We start from the raw sequence: 27,207 nt of genomic DNA, 5'->3' as shown, positions 1-27,207 counted from the left end.
AAGACAGCAGAGAGACGTTTAAGGAAAGAGCATAAAGAATCAACGTCATTTCAAAGCCGCTCCGCACACGCCGCTCGAGCCGGGGGAGAGGGACCCGGCACAGGACAGAGGCAGCCAGTGGGGGGGGGGGCAATAAGCGCTGCCCCCCAGACCCGTGGCAGAGCTGCTGGGGCGGGCTGGCTAGTGAGGGAACAACGGGCAGCCCGGTGGTTTGATGGCTGGTACCTGGACTGTTCCACGATGGGGCCTAGTGGGGGGCTCAGGGACAGCAGCTATCACGGAGTATACGCAGGAGAGGACCTGGGGAACTCACTGACACTAGACCAGCGTTTCCCCGCAGTAACACTAGGGGGAGCCCAACTGCAGTTGGTAACCAGCCCATGGCCAGTGATTGGCTCCTTGTTGTTCCTGGGTGCCAGCCTCCCCATCACACCCAACCCTCAGCAGTGGGCGTGGCCTGAGGAAATGCCCCGCCTCCGGCCCAGGAAGGCTCGTGCCCGCTGCTAGACGGGCAGCTCCTGCGTCACTAAGGGCAAGCGGGAGCCCAGGTCCCCAGCTGTCCTGCAGCTCCTCAGCCCGCTTGCAAGGGGCGTGCCCAGGGAGGGGGATCCCCGGTTTGCCCAGCAGGGAGTGTCTGACGGGGAGAGCCCTGGCCTGGCCAGGGGCAGTGGCCCAGTAACTCCTGCGAGGTCACTCCTCCTCCAGTGCTGCCGGCTGAGCCCCGACGGCCCCACGACTGGAGCCTTCCCCTCACCTGAGGCGTCCCCTGGCACCACCGTCCTCCCGATGTTGGGGAGCAGGTACTCGATGTTCGGCACCGACTGCGCCTCCTTCTCGTCCACAGGGGTCTGGAACGGCAGCCGGGGGAGAGCGGTGAGCGGAGCAGCCCCTGGGCCCAGCCCCGACTCCCTTCCGCGCTGTCTGCCGAGAGCCCCCAGCTCCGCCAGCCGTGGGGGACAGAGCCCCTCGGGGGGAGCCGCTCGCCCTGGCGGGGTCCGTCCCCAGGAGCTCAGCATTCCGGCCTCGGGCAGAGCGGGGCGCTGTTCACACACAGGGAACCAGCTGGCCTCCCCTCCACCGGGGTCTCCAGCAGGGGGCAGGAGAGAGGCTGCCCCCAGGCCGGTCTTGCGAGGGCCGTGCATGCAGAGGTCAGGGGGTGCGTTCAGGGACCGGCTGCCCCCAGAGAGGAGCAGCCCTCCCATGGCTGGGACTGGTGCCCACCGGCGGCCAGGGAGCCAACCCCCCTGTTCCCCCCGCCTGGGACTCACCTTCTCCCCCTTGTCCTCCTTGTCGCTGAAGAACCAGTCCGACTGTGGGGGCAAGGAGAGGGGACGAGGGTCAGAGTGTAGCAGGATGGCAACACTGGGGCTTTCCACACCGGGCCCCTCCTCACAACTCCCGCCCCGCAGCACAGGGCCGGCATCGCCCGCTCCGGGGGGGAAAAGAGAGGCGGGAAGGGGGGTGACTGGCTCCAGGTCGCCCGGCTACTGCCAGATTCATTCCCACATCGCCCCCACCCAGCGCGGAGATCCGAATGCACGTCTCAGTCTGACTCTGCAGGCCCCTCCGCCCCACAGCCTGAGCCCCCTCTCCCTCCCCTCCAGCCTGCCCCACAGTCCCGGGGCACCCGCCCCTGCTGTCTGACCCTGCACACCCTGCACCGCACTGGGAGCTGAACACGGCAGATCCTGACCATTCAGAAAAGTCCAACCCGACCCACTGATGTTCGGCTTCCAAGGAGGGACTTTTCCCTTCAGCCTGGTAAGATGGGCAAAGAGTGGGGGAAGCAGGCCGCCAGCCTCCTCCAGCCCAGGGGGAGCAGGGCGCTGGGAGCTCGTCCTGACACGTAAAGCACAGGGGGGTGAGGTGGGTGGGGGATCTGGGTGCCAGGGGCCCGTCCTGCCCAGTAAAGCGCTAGGGAGAGCTGGTGGGGGCAGGGCACCGGGGGCCCGTCCTGCCCAGTAAAGCACAGGGCTGAGCAAGGGGCCGCCTGTCACTTACATGCTGGATGAGGGTCTCCACAATTTTGTAGCGGTCTGGCATGTGCGTCACCATGTCCGTCATGTTGTCCTCGGACGTCCGGACCAGCGTGGGGCCGAAGACCAGGGCCAGATTCCGGGGCTCCATCTGCAAACAGGGCAGGGAGTTACAGTCCCGGCAGCCAGCCCCACTCCTGGGTCCCAGGAAACCCCATCCCGGTGGGTACTATCACCCTGCTGTCAGCAGCCTGAGCCCAGCCTGCGCCTGTGGGCCCCCCTCTGGGATCGGACAGTCTCATGCCAAGGCCCTGGGCTGGAAGATCCCAGTGATAAAATCACATCAATCCCCAGCCTGGGGGAACGGCGGGCAAACACTCTGTCCTGCCATCGGCCTCGCTGCAACCCGTCCCACCTGATCTCGTCACACCCAGATTAGCCAATTAACTAATGAACTCACAGTCACTTTCCCAGCACCGGTGGCTTAGGGTGATCATCCCCTTCTTACAGATGGGGAAACTGAGGCAGTGGCCAACACTGTCACAGCCAGGGACAGAACCCAGGAATCCTGACTCCCAGTTGCCCACTCTAACCATTAGAGAATGCTGCCTCCCTCTCCACTTAGCTTTTGAGCTTTGCTTCGCAGTCCAGGAAAGGGCGCTAGTCTGGAGCTTGGGAGATCAATCCCCTGCTCCGCCACAGACATCCTGGGTGACCTTGGGCAAGTTACTTAGGACACGTTTACGCCTGGAGCTGGAGGTGGGACCCCCAGCTCGGGCAGACACACCCACACTCGCTCTGATCACGACAGACGTGCCGTGGCAGCCACACAAGTGGCAAGAGGGGCTGGCCGCCCTGCGTGCGATCCCAGCTGAGACCCCAGGTCCCCGTTCAGTACAATGCAGAGAACACGCAGCGCTGCTCAGGGACTCGGCTCTAGGTTTTCACGTCCACGCCCTGCTGGGGAACCTGGGGCATAGACCACAGAGCACTCGGGCCCTGGAGAGCACCAGGCGTCCCGCACACAGAGAATCCGCGGCCCTGGGGCCAGGCTCACTAATGCCCAGGGCTCTCTAGCAGGGCACGGGGGCTGGCTGGGGTGGGGCAGGTGGTGGCAACGATACCTTGTTCTTCTCGGAGTGGTCCGCGATGGTCTTCAGGTGCCCCACCAGGAACTTGAGTGTCTCATAGTACTGTCCTGGCAGGTCCCGGATCTGTGGGGGCGCAGAAGCAGCATGAATGCCTGGTCAGCCACAGAGAGGAACAGGGACCCCCCCATCCCCATCCCAGCCTCACTCCTTCCTCACTAGGGCCCTCCTCATTCCGGATCGGCCCATCCATTCTTCCTCTGCCCCCCATTGCACACACCTCCCCTTTTCCATGCTCGAGGAGGGAGCAAGGCAGGATGCTCTGCGCCCCCCCAGCCTCAGGACAGGGCTGGGATCCCCCCACGCTGGACAGGCCAAGCCTACCAGACAGATGGAAAGGGAGGGAGAATTGTTCCTGGGACGGCGGTGACGCCGGCTCCCCGCCCATGGGCAGGAGGTTTGGGGGCTCAGAGCGTGACCCCTGCTTGACGGCTGTGGCAGGGGGACCTGCGGAGGGTTCCCACGCCCAGGAGGGACCGACAGCCCCGAGGGAAGGGCCCTGCCCCACATGGGACAGGCTCTGGCCACTCGCCGTACCAGTTTCCGCAACGTCTTCAACCTCTCGCTGGCATCTTCGATCCGGTTGGCTTCGATGAAGTCGTTGTACTTATCTGAAAGCCAGACAGAGAGGCCGGGTTCAATGGCACCGCCAAGCACGGCCCCGAGGGGGCGCCCCAGGGCACTGCCCGCTGGGCCAGGGCCGGGGGTGAAGCCCCAGGTGAGTGCACTGCTAGAGACGCTGATGAGGGGTGGAGAAGAGAGGAGCCATCAGGCCAGGACGCAGGCAGCATTCAGTGGTGGGCACGCTGGGGCATGGGCACAGGGGTAAGAAGGAGGTGGGGCAGCGAGGGGGCTCTGAGTGACAGCAGTATCAGAATATCAGGGTTGGAAGGGACCTCAGGAGGTCATCTAATCCAACCCCCTGCTCAAAGCAGGACCAATCCCCAATATTTGCCCCAGATCCCTAATGGCCCCCTCAAGGATTGAACTCACAACCCTGGGTTTAGCAGGCCAATGCTCAAACCACTGAGCCATCCCTCCCCCTAGTAACATGTACTCAGAAGGCTCTGAGCAGACAGATGGATCGTGGTGCTCAGGGATTGCTGGCAGCACAGGGCACATGGGTAATGCAGAGACAGCAGATGAAGGGGGGCAGTCTATATCTACGGGGCTCTGGGGGCTGCTGCATGGACACAGGGGTTCCCAGGGCAGATCGCCAGGCAGCAAGTGGAGCAATGTGCCAATGACGGGGTCACAGAGCCATCCCCCCAATGCAGCCGACACACATGGGCTCACCACTGGGGCACCAGCAGGACAAGGGCTGCCTCCGTGAAGGAGTCCCGAGGCCACAGGGCCACAGGCGGGGGAGGGGGGACAAGTCCAGTAGGGAGGTGTGGGTGAGGGGAGGGCTCCAAGCGGGCTTTAGTCACAACAGCGCAGCGAGTCAGAGGCTGCAGGGGAACGTGGTTACCATTGGGCAGCAGAGACACGCACCAGAGCCAGCCGCACTCCAAATCCTGATCCTAGGAGAGGCTGAGGAGTTTGTGTGTGTGTGTGTCTGTCTGTCTCTCCCCTCTGGCTGTGCATGCGTGTGTGAGAGAGAGAGAGAGAGAATCCTAGAACTGGAAGGGACCTTGAGAGGTCATCTAGTCCAGTCCCCTGCACTCAAGGCAGGACTAAGTATAGCATCCCTGACAGGTGTTTGTCTAACCTGCTCTTAAAAATCTCCAATGATGGAGATTCCACAACCTCCCTGGGCAATTTATTCCAGGGCTGAACCACCCTGACAGGTAGGAAGTTTTTCCTAATGCCCAACCTAAACCTCCCTTGCTGAAATTTAAGCCCATTGCTTCTTGTCCTATCCTCAGTGGTTAAGAACAATTTTTCTCCCTCTTCCTTGTAACAACCTTGTATGTACTGGATAACTGTTACCATGTCCCCTCTCAATCTTCTCTTCTCCAGACTAAACAAATCCAATTTTTTCAATCTTCCCTCATGGGTCAGGTTTTCAAGACCTTTAATCATTTTTCAGAGTAACAGCCGTGTTAGTCTGTATTCGCAAAAAGGAGTACTTGTGGCACCTTAGAGACTAACCAATTTATTTGAGCATGAGCTTTCGTGAGCTACAGCTCTGAGCTGTAGCTCACGAAAGCTCATGCTCAAATAAATTGGTTAGTCTCTAAGGTGCCACAAGTACTCCTTTTCTTTTTAATCATTTTTGTCGCTCTTCCCTGGACTCTCCAATTTGTCACATCCCTCCTGAAATGTGGTGCCCAGAACTGGACACAATACTCCAGTTGAGGCCTAATCAGCGCAGAGTAGAAGGGAAGAATTACTTCTCGTGTCTTGCTTACAACACTCCTGCTAATATATCCCAGAATGATGTTCGCTTTTTTCTGCAACAGTCTTACACTGTTGACTCATATTTAGCTTGTGGTCCACTATGACCCCCAGATCCCTTTCTGCAGTACTCCTTCCTTGGCAGTCATTGCCCATTTTGTGTGTGTGCAACTGATTGTTCCTTCCTAAGTGGAGTACTTGGCATTTGTCCTTATTGAATTTCATCATATCTCTGGCTCTGCACGCATGTGTATGTCCCTCAGCTGTGTGTGTGTATGTGCATGTGAGACCTGTGGATCTGTGTGTGTGTGTGTGTATGTGTGGTCTGACTGTGTGTGCTGGGGGTAGGGTTATACCCCGGACTCACCGTCTGTGAACAGGGGCTCCGGGAGCTTCCGGAAGAAGGATTTCAACAGACTGCTGATGACATTCAGGTCCTGCCACCTCTGTGTGGGGAGAGGAGGCCGTGCTTAGGGGGGAAGCTGCCTGGGGTGGGAAGGCCAAGAGCGGGCAGCCCGGTCACTGCTGGGGGAACCTCAGAGCCCAGGGCCTGGGAGAACCACAGGGGCCTCGCTGCTGGCATCAAGCTAACCAGCCCCTCTTCCACTTCATGCGAGAGCAACTACTAGCAATGCCCACCCTGGAGAGGGCGCCGGGGAGGCTCCTGGCCCCCTCCGGGACAGCAGGAACCAGGGGCCAAGGGCAGCCTGCAGTGAGGAGTGTAACTCTTCTGGCCCATGCCCAACCCCGTGGGATGTGGAGAGGGCAAGCCGGGCCGGAAGCGGGCGTAAGTGGCACCGGCACCCATCAGCGGACGCAGCCCACGAGTGTAACCGCCCCCCCTTGGAAAAGGCGCTAACAGGAAGATGCGAGGCCAAGCGTGTCCCTGCCCCACACACACCCCCCCCCAGTTAATTCCCATTCCTGCCCCCCAGGGCGCTTGGGAGACGACCCCTGCTCTGTGCGTGCTGGGTGTTATTACAGCCCAGAGTCACCGGGACTGCCCGGCCTGGCCAGTAGGGGTCGCTGCTGCTCTGCACAATTTAACATCAGCGGGCAGCTGCAGCCTGTTGGTTTGTAGCACTGGCACGCCAGGGCTGGGGCCACGCCGGCTCTCGCCCAGGGGCTGCTCTGCCTACAGGCAAACCTGGCAGCCTCGGGCAGCTGGGTCAGACACGAGTGGTGCTGGGACCCCGCTCGGCAGGTCCCAACGTTGCTCGCTCAGATTTGGCCTGCCCTCCCCTCCGTCCTGGCAGCCGGGCCAATCCTGAGCGACTGGCGCTGTTGAGCCCCGCTGTTGTGGGGGCGGCACACGGGAGTTTGGCCGAGGGCAGCTCCGCACCTCGTCCTGCAGGTTGATCTCGGTGCTTCCCTTGTTGAGCTGCTCCTGCAGGCTGGACACCACGGCGTTGTTCCCGGGGACACGGTAGATGCCCATGTACTCCAGGCCCTTGTCCTCCACCACCTTGCAGCAGGCTTCCACGATCAGCGGGACGTTCTGCAGAGAACAGACATGGCCTGAAGGAGCCGAGACCACAGGGAGGGTCTGCTGTTCAGTGTGTGCGGGGCGGGGGGGCAGAGGGGGGCACAGATGGGCACAGCTGGGGGGGCACAGATGGGCACAGCTGGAATGGCAGATGCCAGATGTTAAGGAAGGGGGGGGCCAGAGCGGGCAGTGCCATACCCTCGTTCTGCCCGGGCGGGCGGGGGTTCAGAGCAGGTAGAGCCGTGCCCTCGTTCTGCCTGGAGGGGGCCAGAGCGGGCAGTGCCATACCCTCGTTCTGCCCGGGCGGGCGGGGGTTCAGAGCAGGTAGAGCCGTGCCCTCGTTCTGCCTGGGGGGGGGGCTCTGAGCAGTCAGAACCGTGCCCTCGTTCTGCACGAGGCGGGGGGGGGCTCAGAGTGGGCAGAGCCGTGCCTTCGTTCTGCCTGGGGGGGGGGTGGCTCAGAGCGGGCAGAGGCAGGCTGGGACCTACCTTGTTGGCTGGGGCGGGCTGACAGTCCTCCAGCCTCACGCCGAAGGCCCGTGGAGCAGGTTTCTTGTTCTTTTTCATGATGTTGATGCCCCAAGGGGCTTTCTGGGGGGCACCGTCATCTAGAACCAAACTCCGCGTCAGTGTCCAAAAAGTGAGACCCAGGGGAATAAAGACCCCCAACCGCCCCCACGCCACAGGGCCCATGACTCCCGCCACCAGCCTCGCCGCCTTTCAACCCCCAACACAACCTCACACACACACCCGCCACCCGTGCTGATCTGGGCTCGTCCGGCCGGGATCTTGCCCCGCAGGATCCTGCACTGAGCGGACGTCTGCACGTGTGGTGCGTGCTCCCCGAGGGAGGCGCGTGTGCAGCGGAGCGTGGTTTCTGGAGGGCGTTTGGATTGGGGGGCGGTAATACAATTAGACCCGCAGCTCTGGGTCTAGGTTGGAGGAGGCAGGTCCCAGAAACGCACCGGGCACTGGGAGGTGAAAGTGGAGAGGTTTATCACTGTCCTTAGCTCCCGGGGAGCTCTTTGCCCCGCCTCGGGCCAGCTCCGAGAAAGCGCCGTCTGCCCCACAGCCACGCTGGTCCCTGCAGCAGGTTGCGCCTGGCCCGAGGAGCAGAGATCTTTGTCCTGGAGCTTCAGACCGTCGTGTCGCTCCCCTGGGCCCAGGCCACGGGGAAGCCTGTGGACGGAGTGGAGGACAAGCGCGAAATGCTCAAGGTAGCCTGTAGTGCCGAGGAGACGCCCTGCGGCGTTCTGTGCCGGCGGCCAGCGTGGCCAAGTGCCGACTGCTTCCCGCCCACGTCTATCGTACTGCTGTGATCCAGCCGCGAGGTGACGAAGGCAGGGGAAACTGAGGCCAGGTCTTCGTCCGCCAGGCTGGGCGGAGGTTCCTAGCCAAGCGGAGACGGCAGAATTCGTCGTTCGCAGATGCTGCTACAAGGAATCCGGGAGGACGCATGGACAATGGACCAGTCGCGGGAGAGCGTAGCTTCAACCCACGGAGACGACCGTGTCCATGAGCTCTTCCGAGCACGGCCCCCTGCCCCCCAGCAAGACCTCGCTCTGGCTGGGGCTCAGCTCCCGCCGGCAGTTCTTCGGCCCAGAGCTGATCTCAGCCGAGCACTGGGCCACGCTGCGGGCAGCAGGCTGGTCGGACGTGGCGAAGCAGAAGCAGCGCCATGGATCAGCTGCAAGTCGCTGGCGCTTGAATCCGGGTCGTCTGACCTGGTCCCCTAACGGCTGCACGTCGATGTTGATCCACAATCTCACACACCCCACACGTCCCCATCACCCCACAGGGCCCAGCCCCACAACGCAGACACATGCACAGCCCTGGGCAGCCACACGCGCTGCCCCCCACGCCGGCGTCTGGGTGTACCTTTAGTCACGGCCGTGTCCTGCCTCGGGGAGCGGGGGGCGCTCGTCCCCGTCTGCTTCAGGAACTCGGCCTTGATCCCCAGCCCGCGCGAGCCCTTGGGGGAAGAGTCTGGTTTCATTCCAGAGGGGCTGCAGAGAGAGCAGATGGGGGAGCTCAGCCTCGCATGCCCAGCAGCCTCTCCTCTTGGCCACCGGCCTCCTAGCCCCTCACCCCCACCCTCGCACCGAGCACACCCCGGATCACAGCCACCCCTGCACAGGGGGGCAGGCTTTGGTGGCAAAACTGCAGTGCAAGGCATCCTGGGAGTAGCTATGCAAATTAACTCTGCCACTTGCCCACAGTGCTTCACACTGCAGTGGGCTCCCCCTTCCTGGGCACACCCAGTGCAACGAGGGCAAGACCCCTCTGCTGCCCAAACGTTACAGGGGCATCCGAGCAATGCAGGTTCTCCCTGTTCCTGGCTTGGCCCTCTCTGCCCCAGCCACAGGGCCACTTAGAGATCCCCAGCTAATGGCAGTCCCCCCCACCCCCCCTCAGCAGGATCCCCAGCTCTTCCGAGCCGTGGTCCCTACTGAAAAGTCCCACCCGTTGAACCCAACTCGGGTTCAAGTCGATCTAGCTGCACCCGTGTAAACCCCTGGCAAAGGCGCACTCAAACCGGATTCACCCGGCGCTTCACACTGGTTTGGTAAACCCGGCTGAAGTGCTGCTCCACTAGGGACGGCAGCCAGTTATCTCCATCGCTCAGGACAAATTCCCTTCTCTGGACGGGCTGGGCCTGGGTGCAGGCACCACGCCTCTCCTCCGAGGGCCCAAAGTGTTTTAAGGACCCAGGTCAGTATCATGAACCTCATTTTACAGGCACAGAGTGTGGAGTGACTTGCCCCAGAGAACCCAGGAGTCCTGTCTCTCGAACCACACAGAATCCTCCAGATAGTCGCCCCCAGTGTAACCACTCCCACCCCGGAAGGTTTGCTAGCTGTCTGTCCATGGCACTTCTCTGGCCCCAGTCTCTAAGGTATCGACCCTCCCAGGTGATCAGCCCCTTGGACAGAGGCTAAGTGACATGCCCAAGGCCACGCAGGGAGTCTGTGGCAGAGCAGGGAACTGAACCCAGGTCTCCCACGTCGCAGGCTAGCGCCCTAACCACTGGGAAATGCTCCCCCCAGCAGGTAGGCAGCAGGGGCACAGAGCCCTTACCTCACTTTCCGGTAGTCATTTAGCTTCTTGTTGATAAGCGCTTGGCTTGCAAACCCGGGGTCCTGCAGCGGCACAAAGACAAGAGGGAGGAGAGAGCGTAAGCATCACGTCTGGCACCAGAGTCCAAGCGAGCGCCGACTCTTCCATCAGCCGAGCCCCTTCCCAGCGAGGCCGATGGGGTGAGGGGTTCATGCGGGGGGCTGGAGAGCTCACTGGCCCTTGCACTGGCATGCTGGAGGATGGGCACAGCAGGAGAGAGCCCCACAGCCCCCCCTGAACCAGCTGGGACCAGGCAGGACCAAAAGCACCAGGGCCATAGCCCCGGAATACAGGCCTGGCTGGGAGCGCTGTACCGGGCACAGGCAGAGAGATCCCCGTCGGTACCGAAACCTCAGCCCAAGGGGCACCACCAGCCCCCCGGGGCCAGGCGCACACTCCCAGGCTGCAGTTCCTGGGATGCCCAGCGTAGCAATCCCCTGCAGATGGCCCTTTGCTCTCTTCCCTGGCTTGGGAAGGCTCCGGGGGTTCCCAGAGATCAGGCTCCCCAAAGGCGGCTGGTTAGAATCATAGAATATCAGGGTTGGAAGGGACCTCAGGAGGTCATCTAGTCCAACCCCCTGCTCAAAGCAGGACCAATCCCCAATTAAATTAAATTAGACAGTGGGGCTTATGAAGCTGCGCCCCATGTAACTCTGGTCAGCCAGGGGCTGGGTTTCTGGGGAAACCAGCATCGTTCCCTGGGCGCCCCCCTGCACCCGTATCACTCTCCTGGGGCTAGCACCTGGCTCTCTGGGGTTGGACAGCTTGGCGAGAGCACGGGAGGTGCCTCTCACCACTCCCCGTCCTACTGCCTGGAGATCCCCGGCTTCATCACAGCCTCCCCACTGACTCTGCATGGGGGGCTGGGCTGTGGGGCAGGCCTCTGAACCCCAGGAGCTCCATCACTGCTATGTCCTGCCAGTGAGAACACAGAGCTGGCCAACGCCTGGGGAGAGGAGAACTACCACATGTTCCATGTGGGGCAGGATCCTCCGGGAATCCTATGGAAATTCAGCCCCCATAAGGCAGCCTGAGCTGGGCACAGATCTAGGGCAGCTCCCACCCCTCTAGTGCCCTGAGCTGGACATGGACCTAGGGCATCTCCACCCCTATAGTGCCCTGAGCTGGACATGGACCTAGGGCAGCTCCCACCCCTGTAGGGGCCTGAGCTGGACATGGACCTAGGGCAGCTCCCACCCCTGTAGGGGCCTGAGCTGGGCACGGATCTAGGGCAGCTCCCACCCCCGTAGGGGCCTGAGCTGGGCACGGATCTAGGGCAGCTCCCACCCCCGTAGGGGCCTGAGCTGGGCACGGATCTAGGGCAGCTCCCACCCCTATAGTGCCCTGAGCTGGGCACGGATCTAGGGCAGCTCCCACCCCTGTAGTGCCCTGAGCTGGGCACGGATCTTAAGGCAGCTCACATCCCTGTAGCGCCCCCTGAGCTGTGCTCAATTCTCCATACAATTAAAAGAAACTCCAGCTAACTTCTTCCAAAAGCCAAAGTGGTGGGTTGTGCAGCCCACACAAAACCAGCAGGTGTCTCCCTTCTCCTGCCCTATAGCCCAAACTGCTCCCAGCCTTCCACCTGCGCCCCGGGGAGGGAAGAGGAGCTCTCCTGGGGCTCCCAACTGCTCGGAGGGCACGGGGGCCACAGCACTGGAAGAAGTGGCTGCATTACATAGCAAGGCCTCTGTAGAGGGAAGTTCATGCCTGGGATCCCTGGAAACTCAGATAATTATCCCTCTGCAGACCAGCAGAGGTCGCCATAAGCTAACGAACACACGAGCCAGCTGCTCAGGACCAGTGTAGGAGCAGGGCACTGCAGGGATAGCTTAGCGCCAGGGAAGGGATCTCACCAGGACTGACCCACAGGGAGCCGTCAGCCAACTGCCTGGCCTGGCCTCTCCAGCTCTTGACTGAAAAGAGGGGGCTGGAGAGCGGTGCTCTCACCCGCACCCCAGGGCGGCCACTCACCCTGGCCCTGTCCTCTCCTGAGCCCTCCTCTCATCAGTCCCTGCAGGATGACAGGCCCCGGGAGAAATGACTTTGTACAGAGTAAGGAAGGGGGCACACTCCCTGGATTGGGGGAGGGAGCAGAGGGATGCTGGGAATGGAGATGCACCTGCCACATACAGCGCCCCCAGACTGTGCCCAGCCAGAGGCTAAAGCCAATAGCATGAGATGAAGGAGGCTGACCCAGTCTCCTCTTTGAGGGAGTGGTGACGCTCCAGTAGACTACAATTCCCAGCATGCAGTAGAGACCAGTCAGCTGGGGTGGAGAAGCATGGCATGCTGGGATTTGGAGTCCCAGTGCACCCATCAGGGCAAAGCAGAGCATGGCATGCTGGGACTTGGAGTCCCAGTCCACCAGCATGGCATGCTGGGACTTGGAGTCCCTATGAGCTGGTCCTCCATCCAGAAGCAGGCAACTGCGGGCCATCTCCACTGGCCACGCTTGTACCAGCCCTGCCCTAAAAGGAGGAGCAGAAGGCAAACAGCTGGAGAGAACCAAAGTGGTTAGTGCCGGGGCGTCTGCGGAGAGCCAGGGGCCTGGAGGGAGCCAGGAGCCCCATGCTGGCTCTCACCTCGCCCTCGGCCTTGCTGTTCTCCCTGACGACTTTGATCCAGGCCAGCATGTCGTCCCGATCCTCTGCCTGAAAGAGATATTCACAGAAGTCAGCGGTCGTCAGCCGGAAGACGTGCTTCCTCTTGGTCTCGCTGTAGGAAATGTCCACCAGGCACGCTCGGATGCTGATCGGCTGCTCCTCCTCACCTTGGGGCGGCGTGCAGGTCACCGCCTCCCGCCTGTCCTTGCACAGGTAAAGCGAGTGTGCGCGGAGAACGGCGAAGACACGCTTCCACTGCCGGATGCCCCCGCCAACTTTCTGCAGGGAGAGAGGACCGGGCAGTGAGCGCTGGCTGGGAGAGAGCCGGTCTCCCCTTTGGCTAGACCCCGGGGACTGCCACCTGCCATGAAACGGGGACCTGGCATTGACATGAGCACCGGTTCAAGGCACTGCCACGCAGCCTAGAAAGCCTAGGCCCGGGGCTGGCTCGGCCCACGGCAATGCGACCTGGGCGTGCACACCCAGCTGCGATGTAGGGACTTGGGGCGAAGGCCCCCAGCCTCAATCCAGGTCCAGAGCCTCTGCCCAGGAAATGCCACCCAAGATGCTGCTGCCCAGCTTCGACCCCGACACAGGCCACAGGCACTGCTGGCAAAACTCGACCAGGGCAGATCACGCCCCGTCTGTGCATTCGGCCAGGCAGACGGCAGATCCCCACAGAGCAGAGACACTGAAAGCGTGTAGCCCCCGTTTCCAACGTGTTCCTTTCAGCTCTGACCTATGGATTTCACCCAGGGGCCCAGAGAGAAGGACCCCCGCTGCCTTCTGGTAGCAATCACTCCGTTGTAATCACAGCAAAGCCCACCCCAGGGCTGACACCAGGGGCTCCAACAGGGAACGCTGACTCCTTCTCTCCCCTTCTGGCTTTGATTGTAACGAGGGAAATCATGTTCCCCAATCAGAGGATCAAACCCACTCGCACCGACCTGGATCCGCCCTATGACCCCATGAACCTAGCCCTCCGAGGCATGATCTACTCCCGGTGTTTCCCTCTCAATCCACTCACACTGACCCCCTGCCCTGGGAACTGAGCCCCTCTTGGGTGGCGATAGGGGAAGGCCTCCATTCAAACCCTTTCACTTATAGGTTGCTCCCAAGCCCTGCTCCCGTCCCCTACTCCAGCCTCACCCCCGGGAGACCCCACAGAGCTGCTCATCCAGCAGCCGTCTGACTCAGAAAGGCCAAGATTCCCCGTGCCCTCGAGGATGCTTGGAGGCAGCAGGATGGTTCCTCTCCCTTTTAGTCCCTGCGGTTCTGACAGCGGGCACTCGCTGGCTGGATCTCTGGGGTGGTCCGGTAGCCCCACCCTCCTTTGGGTCTCCCCCAGGGCCACCTGCACACACAGGTCCAGTTTCCTTCGGCTTCCCCCCGCAGATCCCTCCTCCGGGCTCCCACCCACCCCATCCCAGCCCTGCTGTCTCTCATCTGACCCACCACCACAGCCCTGAGAGTGTCTGTGGACCTGGCCGGGTGTGATCACTGCATGGCATTGATGCCTGGTGTCTGCAGCCCGCAGGGTACTGGAACTGGCGTGACTGGCAGGGGCGGAAGTGCGGCCACTGGAAACTGCTGCCTTCCTCTCACTGGCCAACCCCCCCCAGCTGCCCCCACCTCCTGGCACAATCCTCCGCAGGCCAAGTGCCCCTTGCCAGAAGAAACGGGCTCCTTTCTTGAGGGCAGGCCCCTGATTGTCCAGAGTTCCTACATGTGCCATCAATGGAATCTGATTGGCCAGAGATCCCTGCGTATGCCCAAGGACAATCCTGTGACTGGCCAGCACTCCCCACACATATGGGGCATCGTTTGTGGGTATGAGACTTCCTCTGCCAGGTTAAATTCCAGTGGCTGTTCTCCTACCACTCCTGGGCTAGCACATGGGCTGACAGGGTGCTTGGCAGAAGGGAGAGTTTCACGGGACCCTCTGGAAGGCAGGATGCCTGGGTTCTATTCCTGATGTGTGAGGGGGTATGGCCTAGTGGTTAGAGCATGGGCTACTGGGAGGCAAGACTCCTGGGTTCTATTCCCAACTCTGCTGCTGACTCCCTGCATGACGCTCGCCAATCACTTTGCCATTTGGTGCCTCAGTTTCCAGTAACAATATCAGGGTGTTCTGAGGCTCGGTTCATTCACGTTTGTGAAGTGCTTTGAGATCCTCAAGACGAGAAGGGGATCACATGACACATCACACAAACATCTCCAAAGAGGGGTTTTTCCCCTTCCATACAAGCCCACCCAGCACTTCCCCCCTGGCCTGGGGTTCCTGTACAGCGGACACGTACCTTCCCCTTTTTGGTGAGGATCTGTTTGTAGTGGAGCCAGCCCTCTTTCCTCACGTCGCTGAAAGTCACGTCCGAGAGGTCGGAGGTCGAGTGCCTCTTTGATCGCGTGTCTTCAGACATTCCGAGGCTGTCCAGAGACTGCAGGGGGAGAGGAGAATGGAGAGATGGGTGTACGGCCCTCACGGGTACTGCACTCGCGCCCTGGCAGTCCAGAGGCAGACAGGCACGCATGGTGCTGGGGGAGGAACCTCTCCAGCTCTGGCACGCTATCCCTCTCACTCTCACCATGGGGCATTACAGGCAATGGCTTCCCACTGGGGAGAGGAAAGCCAGGCCTCCCAGCTCGATCAGGCCCAGCACTGTGATAACACCAGGCAACTCTCAGGCTTTGTCCCCACCAGGATTTCAGCTGCTTCAGTGCAAATCCCTCATGTAGACAGAGTTTCCACGGGGGCAGCAAAACTGACTCACTCTGGCTTGAAATCAGGCTGGCGCTGATGCAAGTCATGCTGTGCTGGGTTAAGCTGTGTCTGCCTGAGGGGTTGAAACCAATGAGCCAAACTTGGGGGCTGAAATCCCAGTCAAGATAAGGCCGCGCAGCTCCCACTGGTGCAATCGTGAGCCTGTGGGGCAGCAGGTGCCCCACTGCCCTACACTTCAAAGGCCTCATTTACCCCAGTGCAGAGCGGGCGTCAGTGTTGGAGCGGAACTGACGTGCGCTGGAGTGAACGGCTCTGCAAGGTGCAGGGAAATGCAGCGGATGGTCCAGCACGTGTCCCTGAGCATTAGAGGAGGCAGAGCATGAAGCAAACCCACCGGGCCAAACTCTCTGCTGGCGGAAGCAAGGAGAGCTCACTGACATCAGTGCTGTTTGGCCCGTTTTACACCAGCTGATCCCTGGCATCGCCGGCCTTAAACTGATCAGAGCAAACTGTTGCTCACTGATTACTCGGGGCTGTGCGGGGGCAATGCACACACCTGCGGTTTCCCACTGGAGGCACCGGGTACAAGACCGGAACAGCACAGCTGTGACTGTACTGTGCTAGCCGGAGGCCGTCCGAGCCTCAGGAGGGACTCGGGATCGCAGTGGCGGGCAGGGCAGAAACGCCCAGCGGCCTCAGGCAGAGCAGCCACCCAACATGAGGCCCCGGCTCCCCTCACACAAACCAGGCCCCTGATGGGTGGCATCCATGCGGCTGGGGGTGCATGGTACCAGCGTGGCCTTGGCGGGCATCATTACAGTGGCAGATGGAACCCCCGCCCTCTTCTTCACTGCGAACACCTACCCCGTCTGTGAAGAAACTCCTCAGCATGCGGAGACTCGGCACCCGGCTTGGCATCCTCCTGCAAGGAAAGCAGCCGCCCGTGAGCACAGAGCAGGAGAGGTGGCAAGCGTTCCCGAGCACAAGGACAGTCCCCACTGGCCCCAGCCCCTTCTCGCGGCGGCTGGGGCATCTCTTCAGTATGGAGCTGCAGGAGTCACTGGCTCCTTGTGGGCTGTGGAGAAGGCTTTGGCCTGGGACTCAGGAGACCTGGGTTCGAGCTCTGGCTCTGATGGAGGACGGGCAATTGGGCCTTTGAGATCCACAGATGCAAACCACACTCTGTGTGAGCTGTGCATTGATCCCCCGCAAGGGGAGCAGCAAACGGAGGGGCTGGTTTGCATCGTTCACACACCGTGCTTTGGCTGAGCTGCTCCAGGACGGGCATCGTGGCCGAGCGAAAGGAATACAGGGATACGTGGTCCCAAGTTCTAATCCCAGCTCTGCTACTTACTCACTGCGGGGCCTTGGCAGAGTCACTTAGGGCCTGATTTTCAGAAGTGCCCTGTCACATCTCTCAGACCATGAATACAAAGGCTGGCTTAGGGCTTGTCTGCATGGGGATGCTACTGTGAAATCAGCTAGGGTGTGAACTGACCAAGGCCACAGCTATAACCCACCAGCTCCCCCAGGGACAAGCCTTCGGCCAGGCAGTGAACAACAGTAAACTTTGGAAAGTTAGCAGTTGTGAAACAGCACAAAGGATTCCGGGGTATGGAGTAACATGTGGAGAACTCCTGACCACTCACAAACACAGTATCTAGCCTCATGCCTTCCTTGGATCAGACCAGCTCTGTGTCCCACCCCCTGCCCTAATGGATCACACTCCCAGCCCGTCAAATCCAAGATTGGCCAGTAGTTGCACTTTCAGGAGTCCCTGAATTCTCTTGTCCTCTAATGCACAGCAGCTGGGGATCACACCCTGACGTATGCAGCTATGAGGCTAGGTCGGGGCTACCCCTGAAAAGGGAAGAAGCCGTTGTTTGGCTGGCACGCAACGGGGTGGGGAAGGGGTCACCCCTACCTTAGGATCTTCCCCTCGTCACGAAATGTGTTCAGACCATCGTCACATGACTTGGAGCGCTCTGTTGTTATGGCCAGGAGGTAGGAGGATCGGCGACTGGCTTTGATGCTGCCTGAAAGGGAAAGGAGAGAGAAAAGGGCAATCAGTACACACAGGAAGAGCCAGTTCACAAGGCAGTCAGTGTTTTACCAGCCTCGGGAATGGATTAGCTTGTCACAGTACTAAGGACTGGGGATCAGGATTCCTGGGTTCTATTCCCATCTCTAGGAGGAAACGTGCCTAATGGTTAGAGTTCGGGGATTGGCAGTCAGGGCTCAGGGGTTTTGCTGCATGACTTCAAGCAAGTCCTTTAACCTCTCTGTGCATCAGCTTCTCCGTCTGTAATACGTGCGAGCAAGGCAGGAATACAGGGAGACAACGTACGCCGTGTGCCAGCATGCAGCAGTATCCCAGATCAGAATACCCCAGCAGGGCACCTGCTTTGTGGTTGAGGCTGATGGTTAGTAATGAGCTGAGCTGGGATGTGGAGAGCGCACCAGGGCTAACAACGCTGGGCGAGGGAAAGATCCTCAGCTCTCACAGGAGAGCCATTTTTATTCTTGTATCTTCTTGCTGGTGCCTGGGGAAGAGCTGGCCACAGAGTGCTGAACCGGAGCTGGCACAACCTGGCTCTCCTGCAGCTGTTTACAGACGGTCCATGAACGCACTTAGGGCCTGAGCTTCCTCTCACCCACACGGGCATCAATCCGGAGTCACTCCAGGTAAACCAATAGAGCAGCACTGGTTTGATGCTGAGGGCCACTGAAGCTGGCTGATCATTGTTTAGGGAACCCCCCCGGTTCCAGTTTCCTGCCGGGAGGTGGTGCAGTCGGGATGCAGGGGCAGGAACCCGGGGGCAGTGGCATGGTAGGGGACACGTGATCTGCAGACATGCAGCAGGCTCCTCCAGGGAGCGATTTACTGGAGCCCTGAGAATTCCTCTAATGGCTGGCACTCACACACTCCCAGCTGCTTTATTTACGTAGCTCATTTCCTCCCATCAGGCCAAGGCCCTTTCCTACCTGGCTCGTCTGGCCCTGCTCCCCTTGGCGGGGCCAGGATCATCCCCTACAGCAGGCTGTCAGGTGCTTTGCATACACCTCATTTCCCAGCATATAAGCGACGGGGATCCCATCACCTTCCCTGGGGAGGCAGCACCACAGCCCTGCAGGACCCTGAGGGTTCCCCCCCATGTTCACCCTGCATTTCCCTTCCCGGGTTTCCTCCACCGACTCCTCATGACGTCCCCCCCTGGAAGTCGGGGCCGTTCCCTACTTCTCTCTTGTTCTGCACTCTGGCTCCTGGGTGCTCAAGACACAGGCCGCTCTCCACCTTGGTACCCGGACGGGAGCCCAGCAGCATGGACTCCTGCGTTTCTCAGGCCCTGATCAGCTGCTGCCCCCCGAGGGTGTCCCTGCCCCAGGGGGAGGGGTGGGTACTTACTGCAGTCCTGGGAGTAATGGCGGCTGATGGCGAAGGTGAAGGCGGGTGAGGAGGGGCTGCCGGTGATCGAGGGGGCTGAGTTCACGGCACTGGAGACGACGGAGGAGGCGGGGATGTGCTTTGCCTTCAGGTCGATACTGGGGCTCGTCGGCTCGTCTGGAAGAATGGGGTGCACCGTGAACCAGTGGAACCGTGGGCGGACAGAACAGAGCAGCTAGCCAGCCAGAGACTCACGCGGGAAAGGCTGGGGTCTCCCGCCCAGCGCCTCCCACTGGGAGACCCTCCCCCAGCCCTACGGCACCAGTCCCCAGAGTGCCTCCTGCTGCGAGGCTGGGACCGTGGGGCCTGAGATCTCCGCAGTCTGTGCTCCACCACCACCCCCTGCAGTGAGAAGCCCAGGACCAGAGTGCCAGGGAACCCCTGGCTTCCAGACCCTCTGCCAGGACCCTTTCCCGGGGGGGGGGCAGTGCCAGTGCCCGGTGCAGACTCGGCAGCAGGCACGCAAGAGGCCTTTTCCAACTGCTGCCCCATCCTCAATCTCCTCTACCCCTCCCAGGAAGGAATAGCCCAGCGGTTCAAGTCAGTGAGCTGCCCCTACCCCTCCAAACCTAGGGCTGCCTCCCCAGGCAAACCGGTCATTCCCCCATCGCCGCTGGTGCCAGAGAATCCAGCCCTGCCCTCCATCTCCGAGGAGCCCCGCTGCCCTGAGAGCTGCAGGCCAGGGGTGCGCTCGCTGGGGCTGGGGCCTGGAGCCCAGGCGCCAGCGTCCGTGCCGGGGGTGCACCAATATCCCGTCACGGAGGTGCCGGCAGGGCTTGAGGCCATGTTCTAGGTACACATGGCTGCTCTTGGCTGGAGCGGGACAGGGGGCTGGGAACTAGTGGGAGGGGTTGAGGGCCCTGCCTCGACGCACTTGCTCTGCTGCCAACAAGGCTGGCTGTGTGTGACGGGGCAGCCCTGTGCCGCTGCTTCCCCCGTGCAAGGTGGCCAGGGGAACAAAGGCGGGCCGGGCTGGGCGCACAAACAATAGCCAGGCTTGTGAGGAATGCGTGGAGAACAACGGTCCCACAGTGCCAAGCTGGGCATGTCACGGGCAGCTGAGTAAGTCTTCCATTGTGCCCTGGGCTCTCCCGGGTATGAGGAGACGACACGTGCCAGGGAGAAAGGCCATGACGTCCCCCGAAGGCATCATCGATGGGGACAGGGAAGTGCGGGGCCCAGTGAGCGGGGAGAGGCTGGCAGGGCCAGAGCTGCCCATCAACGGGGGGCCCAGGTCTCACTGGATGGAACCCCAGGCAGGTTTCATCTCAGGCCCCACAGGGAAGCCTGGGGACGAAGCGGCTGCAGGGAAGGCAGAAGAGAATCAACCCCTTTCCCCGAGGCCTGTGTTCAGGACAGACCAGGGGCTGGGCTGGCATGGAGACGCCTGCCCTGCTCAGGAGACACACAAAGGCGGCAGGGTCTGCAGGTTCCCCAGAGTCTCTATCTCCCCCCGTCCTGCTCGCCCCTGAAAACCCCCGAGCGGCCGTGTCTGGTCTGGCTGCAGCTGGACCAGCGTCTGGGGAAACGGCACGATCAGCAGCAGGGCCCCGGACTGGGAGTCGGGGTCTGCTGGGCGACCCTGGCCAGGTCTGTTCCCTCCTCTGTGCTTCTGTTTGCTTCCCCGCCCTTTGTCTGTCTTGTGAGTTCCTTGGGGCCGGGACCGTCTCTCCCCACGCATGTGCAGCACCCACTCTCAGCTGGGGCGTCGCCATCACACCCACCTCTTGGCTCTGCCAATGGAGGGCCCGGCAGGAGACCCCCCCTCACTACAAGCGTGGCAGTTTTCAGTGGTTACCAGGCAAGCCGGAGCCCACCTACTGTGACCTCCCAAGGGGCAGCAAAGGACCAGGCAGCTCAAACCATGGGAGATGGTACCTCCCCAGGGAGCCCAGCAGCCCCCTGTCCCCCAGGGCTGGTGGCCCCGAAGCTAGTCTCTGGGCCTCTCCCTTCTCCTGGTGCCTGCTGGCTGGGGGAGTTCCCGGGCACTGAGTGCTTGGGACACCGGCAGGCCTTGCCAAGGCTTTCTGCCAAGCCAGGGCTGGAGAGACGTATTCCTGGGAAGCCGGGCCTGGCCTGGTGAGACAGAGGCCAGCACTGGGCAGGCGGGACAGCTGCAGCAACCTGCTAACCACATCCCTGCCCTGTCCAGGCAAGAAGGAATTCGGGGTGGGGGGCGGGGGGGGAATCCTGTGGCCAGCCCCCTCCCAGTGCAGCGCAGAGGGATTGGATGTCACAGGAGAGCAGAAACAGGAGACGACACCCTTGGCCACTTGTTAGCTAGTCTGAATCTAGCACCACCAGACAGCAAGGTGAGTTGTGGGGGCTCAGCCCAGGTCTGCGTCACCCAGAGAGGCAGGACTCCCCGTGTTGGGGAGCGGCACGTTCGGGGCAGTGCCCGTCCCCCAGCCTCTCTGGCAGCCAGCTGGTGGAATTCAGCCTCGGGGGTCGCCAGGCAGGCACCTTTCGCGAGCAGCAAATAAGGCCCGACTCTACCAAGCCCCTGCAAGCAGCTCCGGCCGCAGGGCTCTGGGGATAGGGGTGCTCGCGGGAATGCCGAGTCTAGCAGCGCATGGAAGGGGCAATGGGACAATCAGAGGCCACCTCGATGGGATGTTCGGCCGTCCAAGGCCGGCACCCAGCTTTAAGGCAGGTTAGTGGACGGTCCCGGGCTCCCCGCAGCACACAGTTCTGCTGAGATATGCCCCAGCAGGGAAAACAGCAGCCAGGCCCCTTGACCAGTGGGCTCCTTCCTGGGCGTCCCTGACCCTTCCTCCACTGGACGCACTGGGGACCCTTTCTCCCTACCCCAAGCTGGATGCTTCCTCCCCACGCTCCCCTGTGCTTTGCTGCTTGCAAGGACAAGCACTGCTTTGGGCCTGACCTGACTGTCTGACCACAGTCGACTACCACCAGACCAGGGCAGCAGTGCGATGGCCCACCCACACCCCTGCCACCCTTCCTCACCCCCTTCTCTTTCCACCCCGATGTCTCTGGCCCTTTGCTCTCCCGATCTCTGGGACCACCTAGCACATCCATGGTGGGTTGGCAACAAGAGGCCCGTAGCTGCCTGCTTCTCCCCTGCATGTGCTTCTCCAAACCAGACACACTCATCCAAGCAGGGAGCTGAAGGGACCCAAGCACCTGGCTTCACTGTGCCCGTTTGCACCTGCCCAGCCTACGGTCGGATCTGCCTGTGCACCAAGCTGCCATCTTGGCCGACACACCGGGGATCAAACCAGGGACCTTCAGAGCGAAAGGCAGGAAGTGCTACAGCTTGAGCTAAAGAGCTGGGACTCTGTCGGTGGGGCTTTAACAGGCCTGTACCCTCTGCGGCTCGGGCCCAGCGGGGACACGTCATTACCACCAGGTTGATGCCTGCTCCTCAGCATCCATTACCCTGCAGCTGAGCCTGCTTCCTGCCCCAAGGGGATCCCTGGTGCTGGGCTTTTGGAGGCGAGATGCTCCCTGGCTCCTGAGCTGGATACACAGCTGTGAGACCCCCACCGCCTTGGGCTCTGGTTGAAGGAAACCCCCCCCACACACACACCCCAGTGCCTGAGGTTCCCAAGCGCTCCCCCCTCACCTATAAATGGAATGGATGCCAGGGAATCTTCTGGCACCGCCAACGGTGCCACCCGCCGAGCGGGCCGCTCAGCCGCCGGCTTGTCCCCTTTGCAGCTCGGCGGCGGGTCGCAAATGTCTGTCTCCTTCATGTGGTCGGGGAAGATGAAGTTCATCTGCCTGGCGGGGGCCGGCACCTTGCGGCCCGTGGGGGGCTTCTGCCGGAGGACCACCTCCTCTTTCCTCTCCTCCGCCTCGGGCTGAGGCAGAGCCGGCTGGAGAGACCTGGCGCTGCTGTCTTGGCTGGGGGTTCTTTGGTCCTTGGGGATCTCGGGCCCGCTGCCCGGCAGGTGGTCTGGGCCAGGGGGGGCGGCAGTTGGCAGTGACGGGGACCTGTCCAGGTAAGGTGCTGGTTGGGTTCCTTGCCTTTGAGATATATTGAACACTGGAAGGCCACCAAAGATAGGGTCCCTGAAGGAGAGCGCGTGGAGTAGGCCAGTCCTGCGCTGGAAGGAGGGGCTGTAGCTCCTATACCCGATGTACCCCGAGTCGTCAGCGCTCCGCAGGTTGGGCTGGGAAGGGTGTTTCTGCACGTGGGTGGGGGGAGGGTCTCGAGAGGAGCAAGAGGGGACGTACGAACTTGGCTGGCTAGGCTGAGCTTGGGCAACTTGCCCGGGGCCCGGCCTATAGAACTTCTCTGGCAGCCATGTGCACTTGTCCAAGCGGGGCGAGACAAGGGCGCTCTGCTCCAGAGTCTCCATGGAGCGCCCGTACCTCCCCAGGGAATTGTCGGACCGGGCCCGGTAGCTCCAGGTGTCGTGGCTGGGCTGAAGCAAGGTGTCTTGCGAGGCACTGTGGGGCCAGCCTCTGGAGGCCGGGGTGTCTCCCAGGCGGTCCTGAGAGACGCTGCGGTACCGGAGCGGCATCGCGTACCTCCGCTCTTCTGAGGCGCTCCGGCGCGGTACTTGGCTGGACAGCCAGTTGGAGAGCGCCTGCTGGCACTCCAGCCGTCTGATGGCCTTGGGGCCACCCAGATACTCCCAGGAGGGACGGCCCGGGCCGTCAGGCCCCGTGCTGGCATCCCGGCTGTCCTTGAAGCCACAGTGAGTCCGATGGTCTGGGAGATGCCTGGGGACCCCGTAGCAGGCCTGGTTGGCCATGGAGGAAGCAGTCGGGACGCCGTACCTCTCTGGCAAGGAAGAAGCAAGGGGACCTGGGAAGCTGGTGTTGGAAGCGCGCGAGAAGGAGCTGGGGGCTGGGACTGGCCTTGCGACGGGCATCCCGGGCCTCGGCTGGGTCATTCCATACTGGATCTCCTCCGTGCGGTGGGCCGGGCTGGAATGGGTGCTGCCGAACTCCCGAGCAGTATCGCTTCTGGCCTCGTTCCAGGTGGTGGGCATGGGGCTGCCAAGCGCCGCGCTGTTCAAGGGGGAAGATGGGCCTGAAGAAGCAGGGCGGTAGGGTCTGCCGTCCGCCTGCTGTCCCTGCAAAGGCTCAGCTACCATCGCCTCCCAGCTGGGAGCCCTGGACTGGAACAGGTAGGTCTTCCGAGGGTAACAGATGGGAGGTGGCTCCGGGATGCTCTGGGCTCCCCCGGAGTAGGGTTCATTGCCCTTCAAGTAGGCATCCTGAGAATAGGCCTGGAAAGGAGAGGAGAGGAGAGGAGTCAGGGCGGGTGGCGTCCTGGCCCAGGAGACATTGGTACCACCAGGCATCCTCCCAATGCCCGTCCCAGGCCCGTCACCCCATCAACACAGCCCAGGTTTCCGGGAGCCAACCAATAAACCCAATGGGATGGGATGGGGGTAACACCGAGACAGTGGCACACCTGAACCAGGACAGGACGAATCCTGAGCCCCATGGCGCTGCCATTCAAAACAAGGACACCACTGATACACCCAGGCCGTGTAAGTGACATGGGCGGCTGAGTGCTAAGAGGCCCCCCATGCTTGACTCATATGATCCCAGGATACAAAAGGGGCAGAGACCAAGGCTAGCACCAGCCGCCTGCGACCGTGAGGCACTTGAGCTTATGAACCCAACCAGGATGGGCACCGCTGGGCCCTTCGGGGACAAAGACTCACACAGACGGGTGAGGTAAGGCCACCAGTGGTGTGGACTATACACTAAGCCGCGCGATGACTGCGGCGCCACCCACTGGGCACATCCCTCCGGCAGGGCAGATCTCATCCCCCTTCTAGGGCAGGGCTGACCACGCGCAATGCGAGCAGAATCAGGCGCTCCTGCTGGAGCAGCACTCAGTGCTGCGAGAAGGGAGCCGGGCGTGCCGTCCCTGCACCGTGTGGGGGGAGAGAGATGCCCACCTCCAGCCTAAGTCCACTGGGGCTGCGGCCAAGTGATTTCGAGGGGCTCGTTGTGAGACACCGGAAAGGGAGATGATTTTCAGGGGCCAGTGCTCAGCGCATAGTGAAAACCCAGGTCTCTAAAGTTGGGCCTCTCAGAACTGCTGCCCCTGAAATCATTAGTGACCGTCTCAGCCCAGAGCCTCAATCAGCCTGGGAAAGGGCCACCCGAAATCCTCCCCTGCTGTGCAGACATCAAACACATTTCCAGACGCGCTTTCTGCTGGGGTGGAAAGTGACTAACACGCTCCGGTTGCTGCCAGCCGCATTGCTCTCCCATGCTATGCTCACGGCTATGCTGGCTTCATGTGGTCTCTGATTCCCTCTCCTTAAAATACTCCCTGACGCACTGAGCTGGACGGAGAGCCAGGATTTTCCTTCTCTCATCTTTCATAGGCATTTCTGAACTAACCTGCCCAACTGCAGGCTGAGCCTAAACCCTGAACCTCTTAACAGAACAGCCTTCTACAGCCTTCGTGTGAGCAGAGGAAGCGCTACCCAGTGGTTAAAGCAAGGGCCTGGGCATCCGGACACGGGGCTTCTCGGCCCAGCCCTGCAACTGACGCATTGCACACATTTGGGCAAGTCACTTCCCTTCTCTGGACCTCAGTTTCCTCACCTGCAAAATGGGGATAAATGGGGATAAATTCCTCACCTGCCCACCTTTGGAAAAAGCCCAGAGACACTCCAGCATAAGGCACTAGATAACTGCACTAAGTAGTATTCTAACCTACCCCAGACGTTGCTCTGACTAGGCAACCTCAATAGACCACCCCAAAATATCGTCAAGGGCATATCCTGAGTACAACCCCCATGCCCTCTCTTAGCTTCCAAGTTTTGTTGAGCCTTGGAGCGGCTGCTTGGAGAGGCATCCCTGTGTTCGCACATGGCAGCACAGCCCATCCTCACGCCATTCACCCAGTCTCACCAGGGCCAGGACTGTCCTCCCCATGTCACAGATGGGGAGCGTGAGGAAGGGAGAAGGGCTGCCCCCAGGGGAGGCGGGATAAGAATTCTGGGACGAGGAACCTCGGAGCCATGGCACAAGGGGAAAGCGCAGCAGTGCAGGACAGGAGAGGGCGTTTTCTCAAGGGCCGGTCCCGGGCTGAGCAGTGAATGCCCGTGAGGTCTAAGAACACTCTCCATGCCAAATGTCGGGCGTAATTGTTGGACCTCCCTTGGCTAATATAAACACCACAGAGCCCAGCAGCCAGAACTCCCCTGCCCCAGATAAATCCACCCTGCAGGGCGAGGAAGAAGGAAAAGACCCACGCGTGACAGATGCCAACCTTGGTGCTTACTGTGCTCTTGGCAGGCACCCACGTACCATGGTGATGGGCGCAGGGTAAGAACGTGAGCAGGACACACACAGAGGATGCCCCGCCAGACACCACACCGTGATGCTTCCCAGCAGGCTGTCAGATGAGACCGGATGGCAGGATCAGGGATACAGGGGAAACGCGGGGCATTGCCTATGTAGACAACACACACACGACACCCTGCTGGATACCACGCTGGGAAGCTTCGGGCTGGAGAACCCGGGACCCTTGCTGCTGAACAAGAAGAGGTGCCTTGTATAGCAAGTAAAGCGGGTGGGCGAGTCCAAAATCTAAGAGATCCCCTGCTAAGCAGAGAGTCCTGGATAACTAGGTGAGCACAACTGGGTGCGCAGGGGAGCAAGGGCTGAGGCAGGGTTTGGGGTGCCGCTGTCTAGCCTGGCCCCAGCTCCCAGCCAGGATTCGTTCATGCAACATCTATCCCAGGGAAGCTGGTTTTAACCCCCTGCAGCAGGTGGGGCATTTTTGAGGCATGATTTAATGTTCTAACCCCTGGGCCTGAGGTTGGTTCCCAGAGTGAAAGGGTTAACGACTAAGTGATGATAAGAGACGCACTGCAGCATCTCTCCTCCAGACGCCCAGCAGCGCCCCACAAGCTGCAGGAACCGATTACAAGCGAATTGCAGGCAAGGCAGGGCTTCATCTGGAATGCAGCTGCCTCTGGGGTGGAAGGCAGCAGCCTGTCAACACCGCACAGCAAAGCCACAAGAATAATTCTGGAGCAAAAGTGAGGCTGCAATGGAAACCGCAGGAGGCCAAGTGCAGTCAGCGCTGGAAATCAGCCAGGGGAGAGCGTCACGATCATGGCCAGGGAAGGCAAGTGTTTCCAGTGAAGTTACCACGCCGCAAGCTTGCTGTCCAAAGGGAAGCAGCTCCAGCCACCTCACTGCATTGTCCCCAAACGACCCAACCCCTGGAATCTGCAGCAACCTGCTTCCTAAAGCTGCTCCGATTCTGACACCCCAGGAACCAGAGAGAGGGGAGGGAAACAGCCCCCCTCCCAAAGCTTCCTCTCTGTGGACGCATGCTGGGGCCCGAACCCCAGGGTCCTTCCTGCCTCATCATTCAGTCCTTGGGAGGCCAATGGAGGGAGCAGGGCCCCTG

At 61.1% G+C, this 27,207-nt stretch overlaps 1 protein-coding gene across 4 annotated transcripts in view; it reads right to left on the bottom strand.

The window, feature by feature from the left end:
• Positions 1–27,207, bottom strand: part of ARHGAP23 (Rho GTPase activating protein 23) — a 126,368-nt gene that overhangs the window by 8,050 nt on the left and 91,111 nt on the right. For all 4 annotated transcript variants that reach the window (XM_074940898.1, XM_074940897.1, XM_074940894.1 and 1 more), the window contains exons 7-22: positions 22,426–24,043; positions 18,801–18,956; positions 17,319–17,430; positions 16,259–16,316; positions 14,973–15,110; positions 12,652–12,951; positions 10,028–10,089; positions 8,828–8,955; positions 7,439–7,557; positions 6,807–6,962; positions 5,832–5,910; positions 3,662–3,735; positions 3,101–3,190; positions 2,002–2,127; positions 1,269–1,310; positions 755–848 (exon numbers count right to left, since the gene is read on the bottom strand). In XM_074940898.1, coding sequence (XP_074796999.1) covers positions 755–848; positions 1,269–1,310; positions 2,002–2,127; positions 3,101–3,190; positions 3,662–3,735; positions 5,832–5,910; positions 6,807–6,962; positions 7,439–7,557; positions 8,828–8,955; positions 10,028–10,089; positions 12,652–12,951; positions 14,973–15,110; positions 16,259–16,316; positions 17,319–17,430; positions 18,801–18,956; positions 22,426–24,043 — 3,352 coding nt within the window. The remainder of the gene's footprint in view (positions 1–754; positions 849–1,268; positions 1,311–2,001; positions 2,128–3,100; positions 3,191–3,661; positions 3,736–5,831; positions 5,911–6,806; positions 6,963–7,438; positions 7,558–8,827; positions 8,956–10,027; positions 10,090–12,651; positions 12,952–14,972; positions 15,111–16,258; positions 16,317–17,318; positions 17,431–18,800; positions 18,957–22,425; positions 24,044–27,207) is intronic.

The sequence above is a fragment of the Natator depressus genome, chromosome 27 (genome assembly GCF_965152275.1).
Source record: "Natator depressus isolate rNatDep1 chromosome 27, rNatDep2.hap1, whole genome shotgun sequence".
Taxonomy (NCBI): Eukaryota; Metazoa; Chordata; order Testudines; family Cheloniidae; genus Natator; species Natator depressus.
The sequence above is the reverse complement of the archived record's forward strand: the minus strand, read 5'-3'. Positions and strand labels throughout refer to the sequence as shown.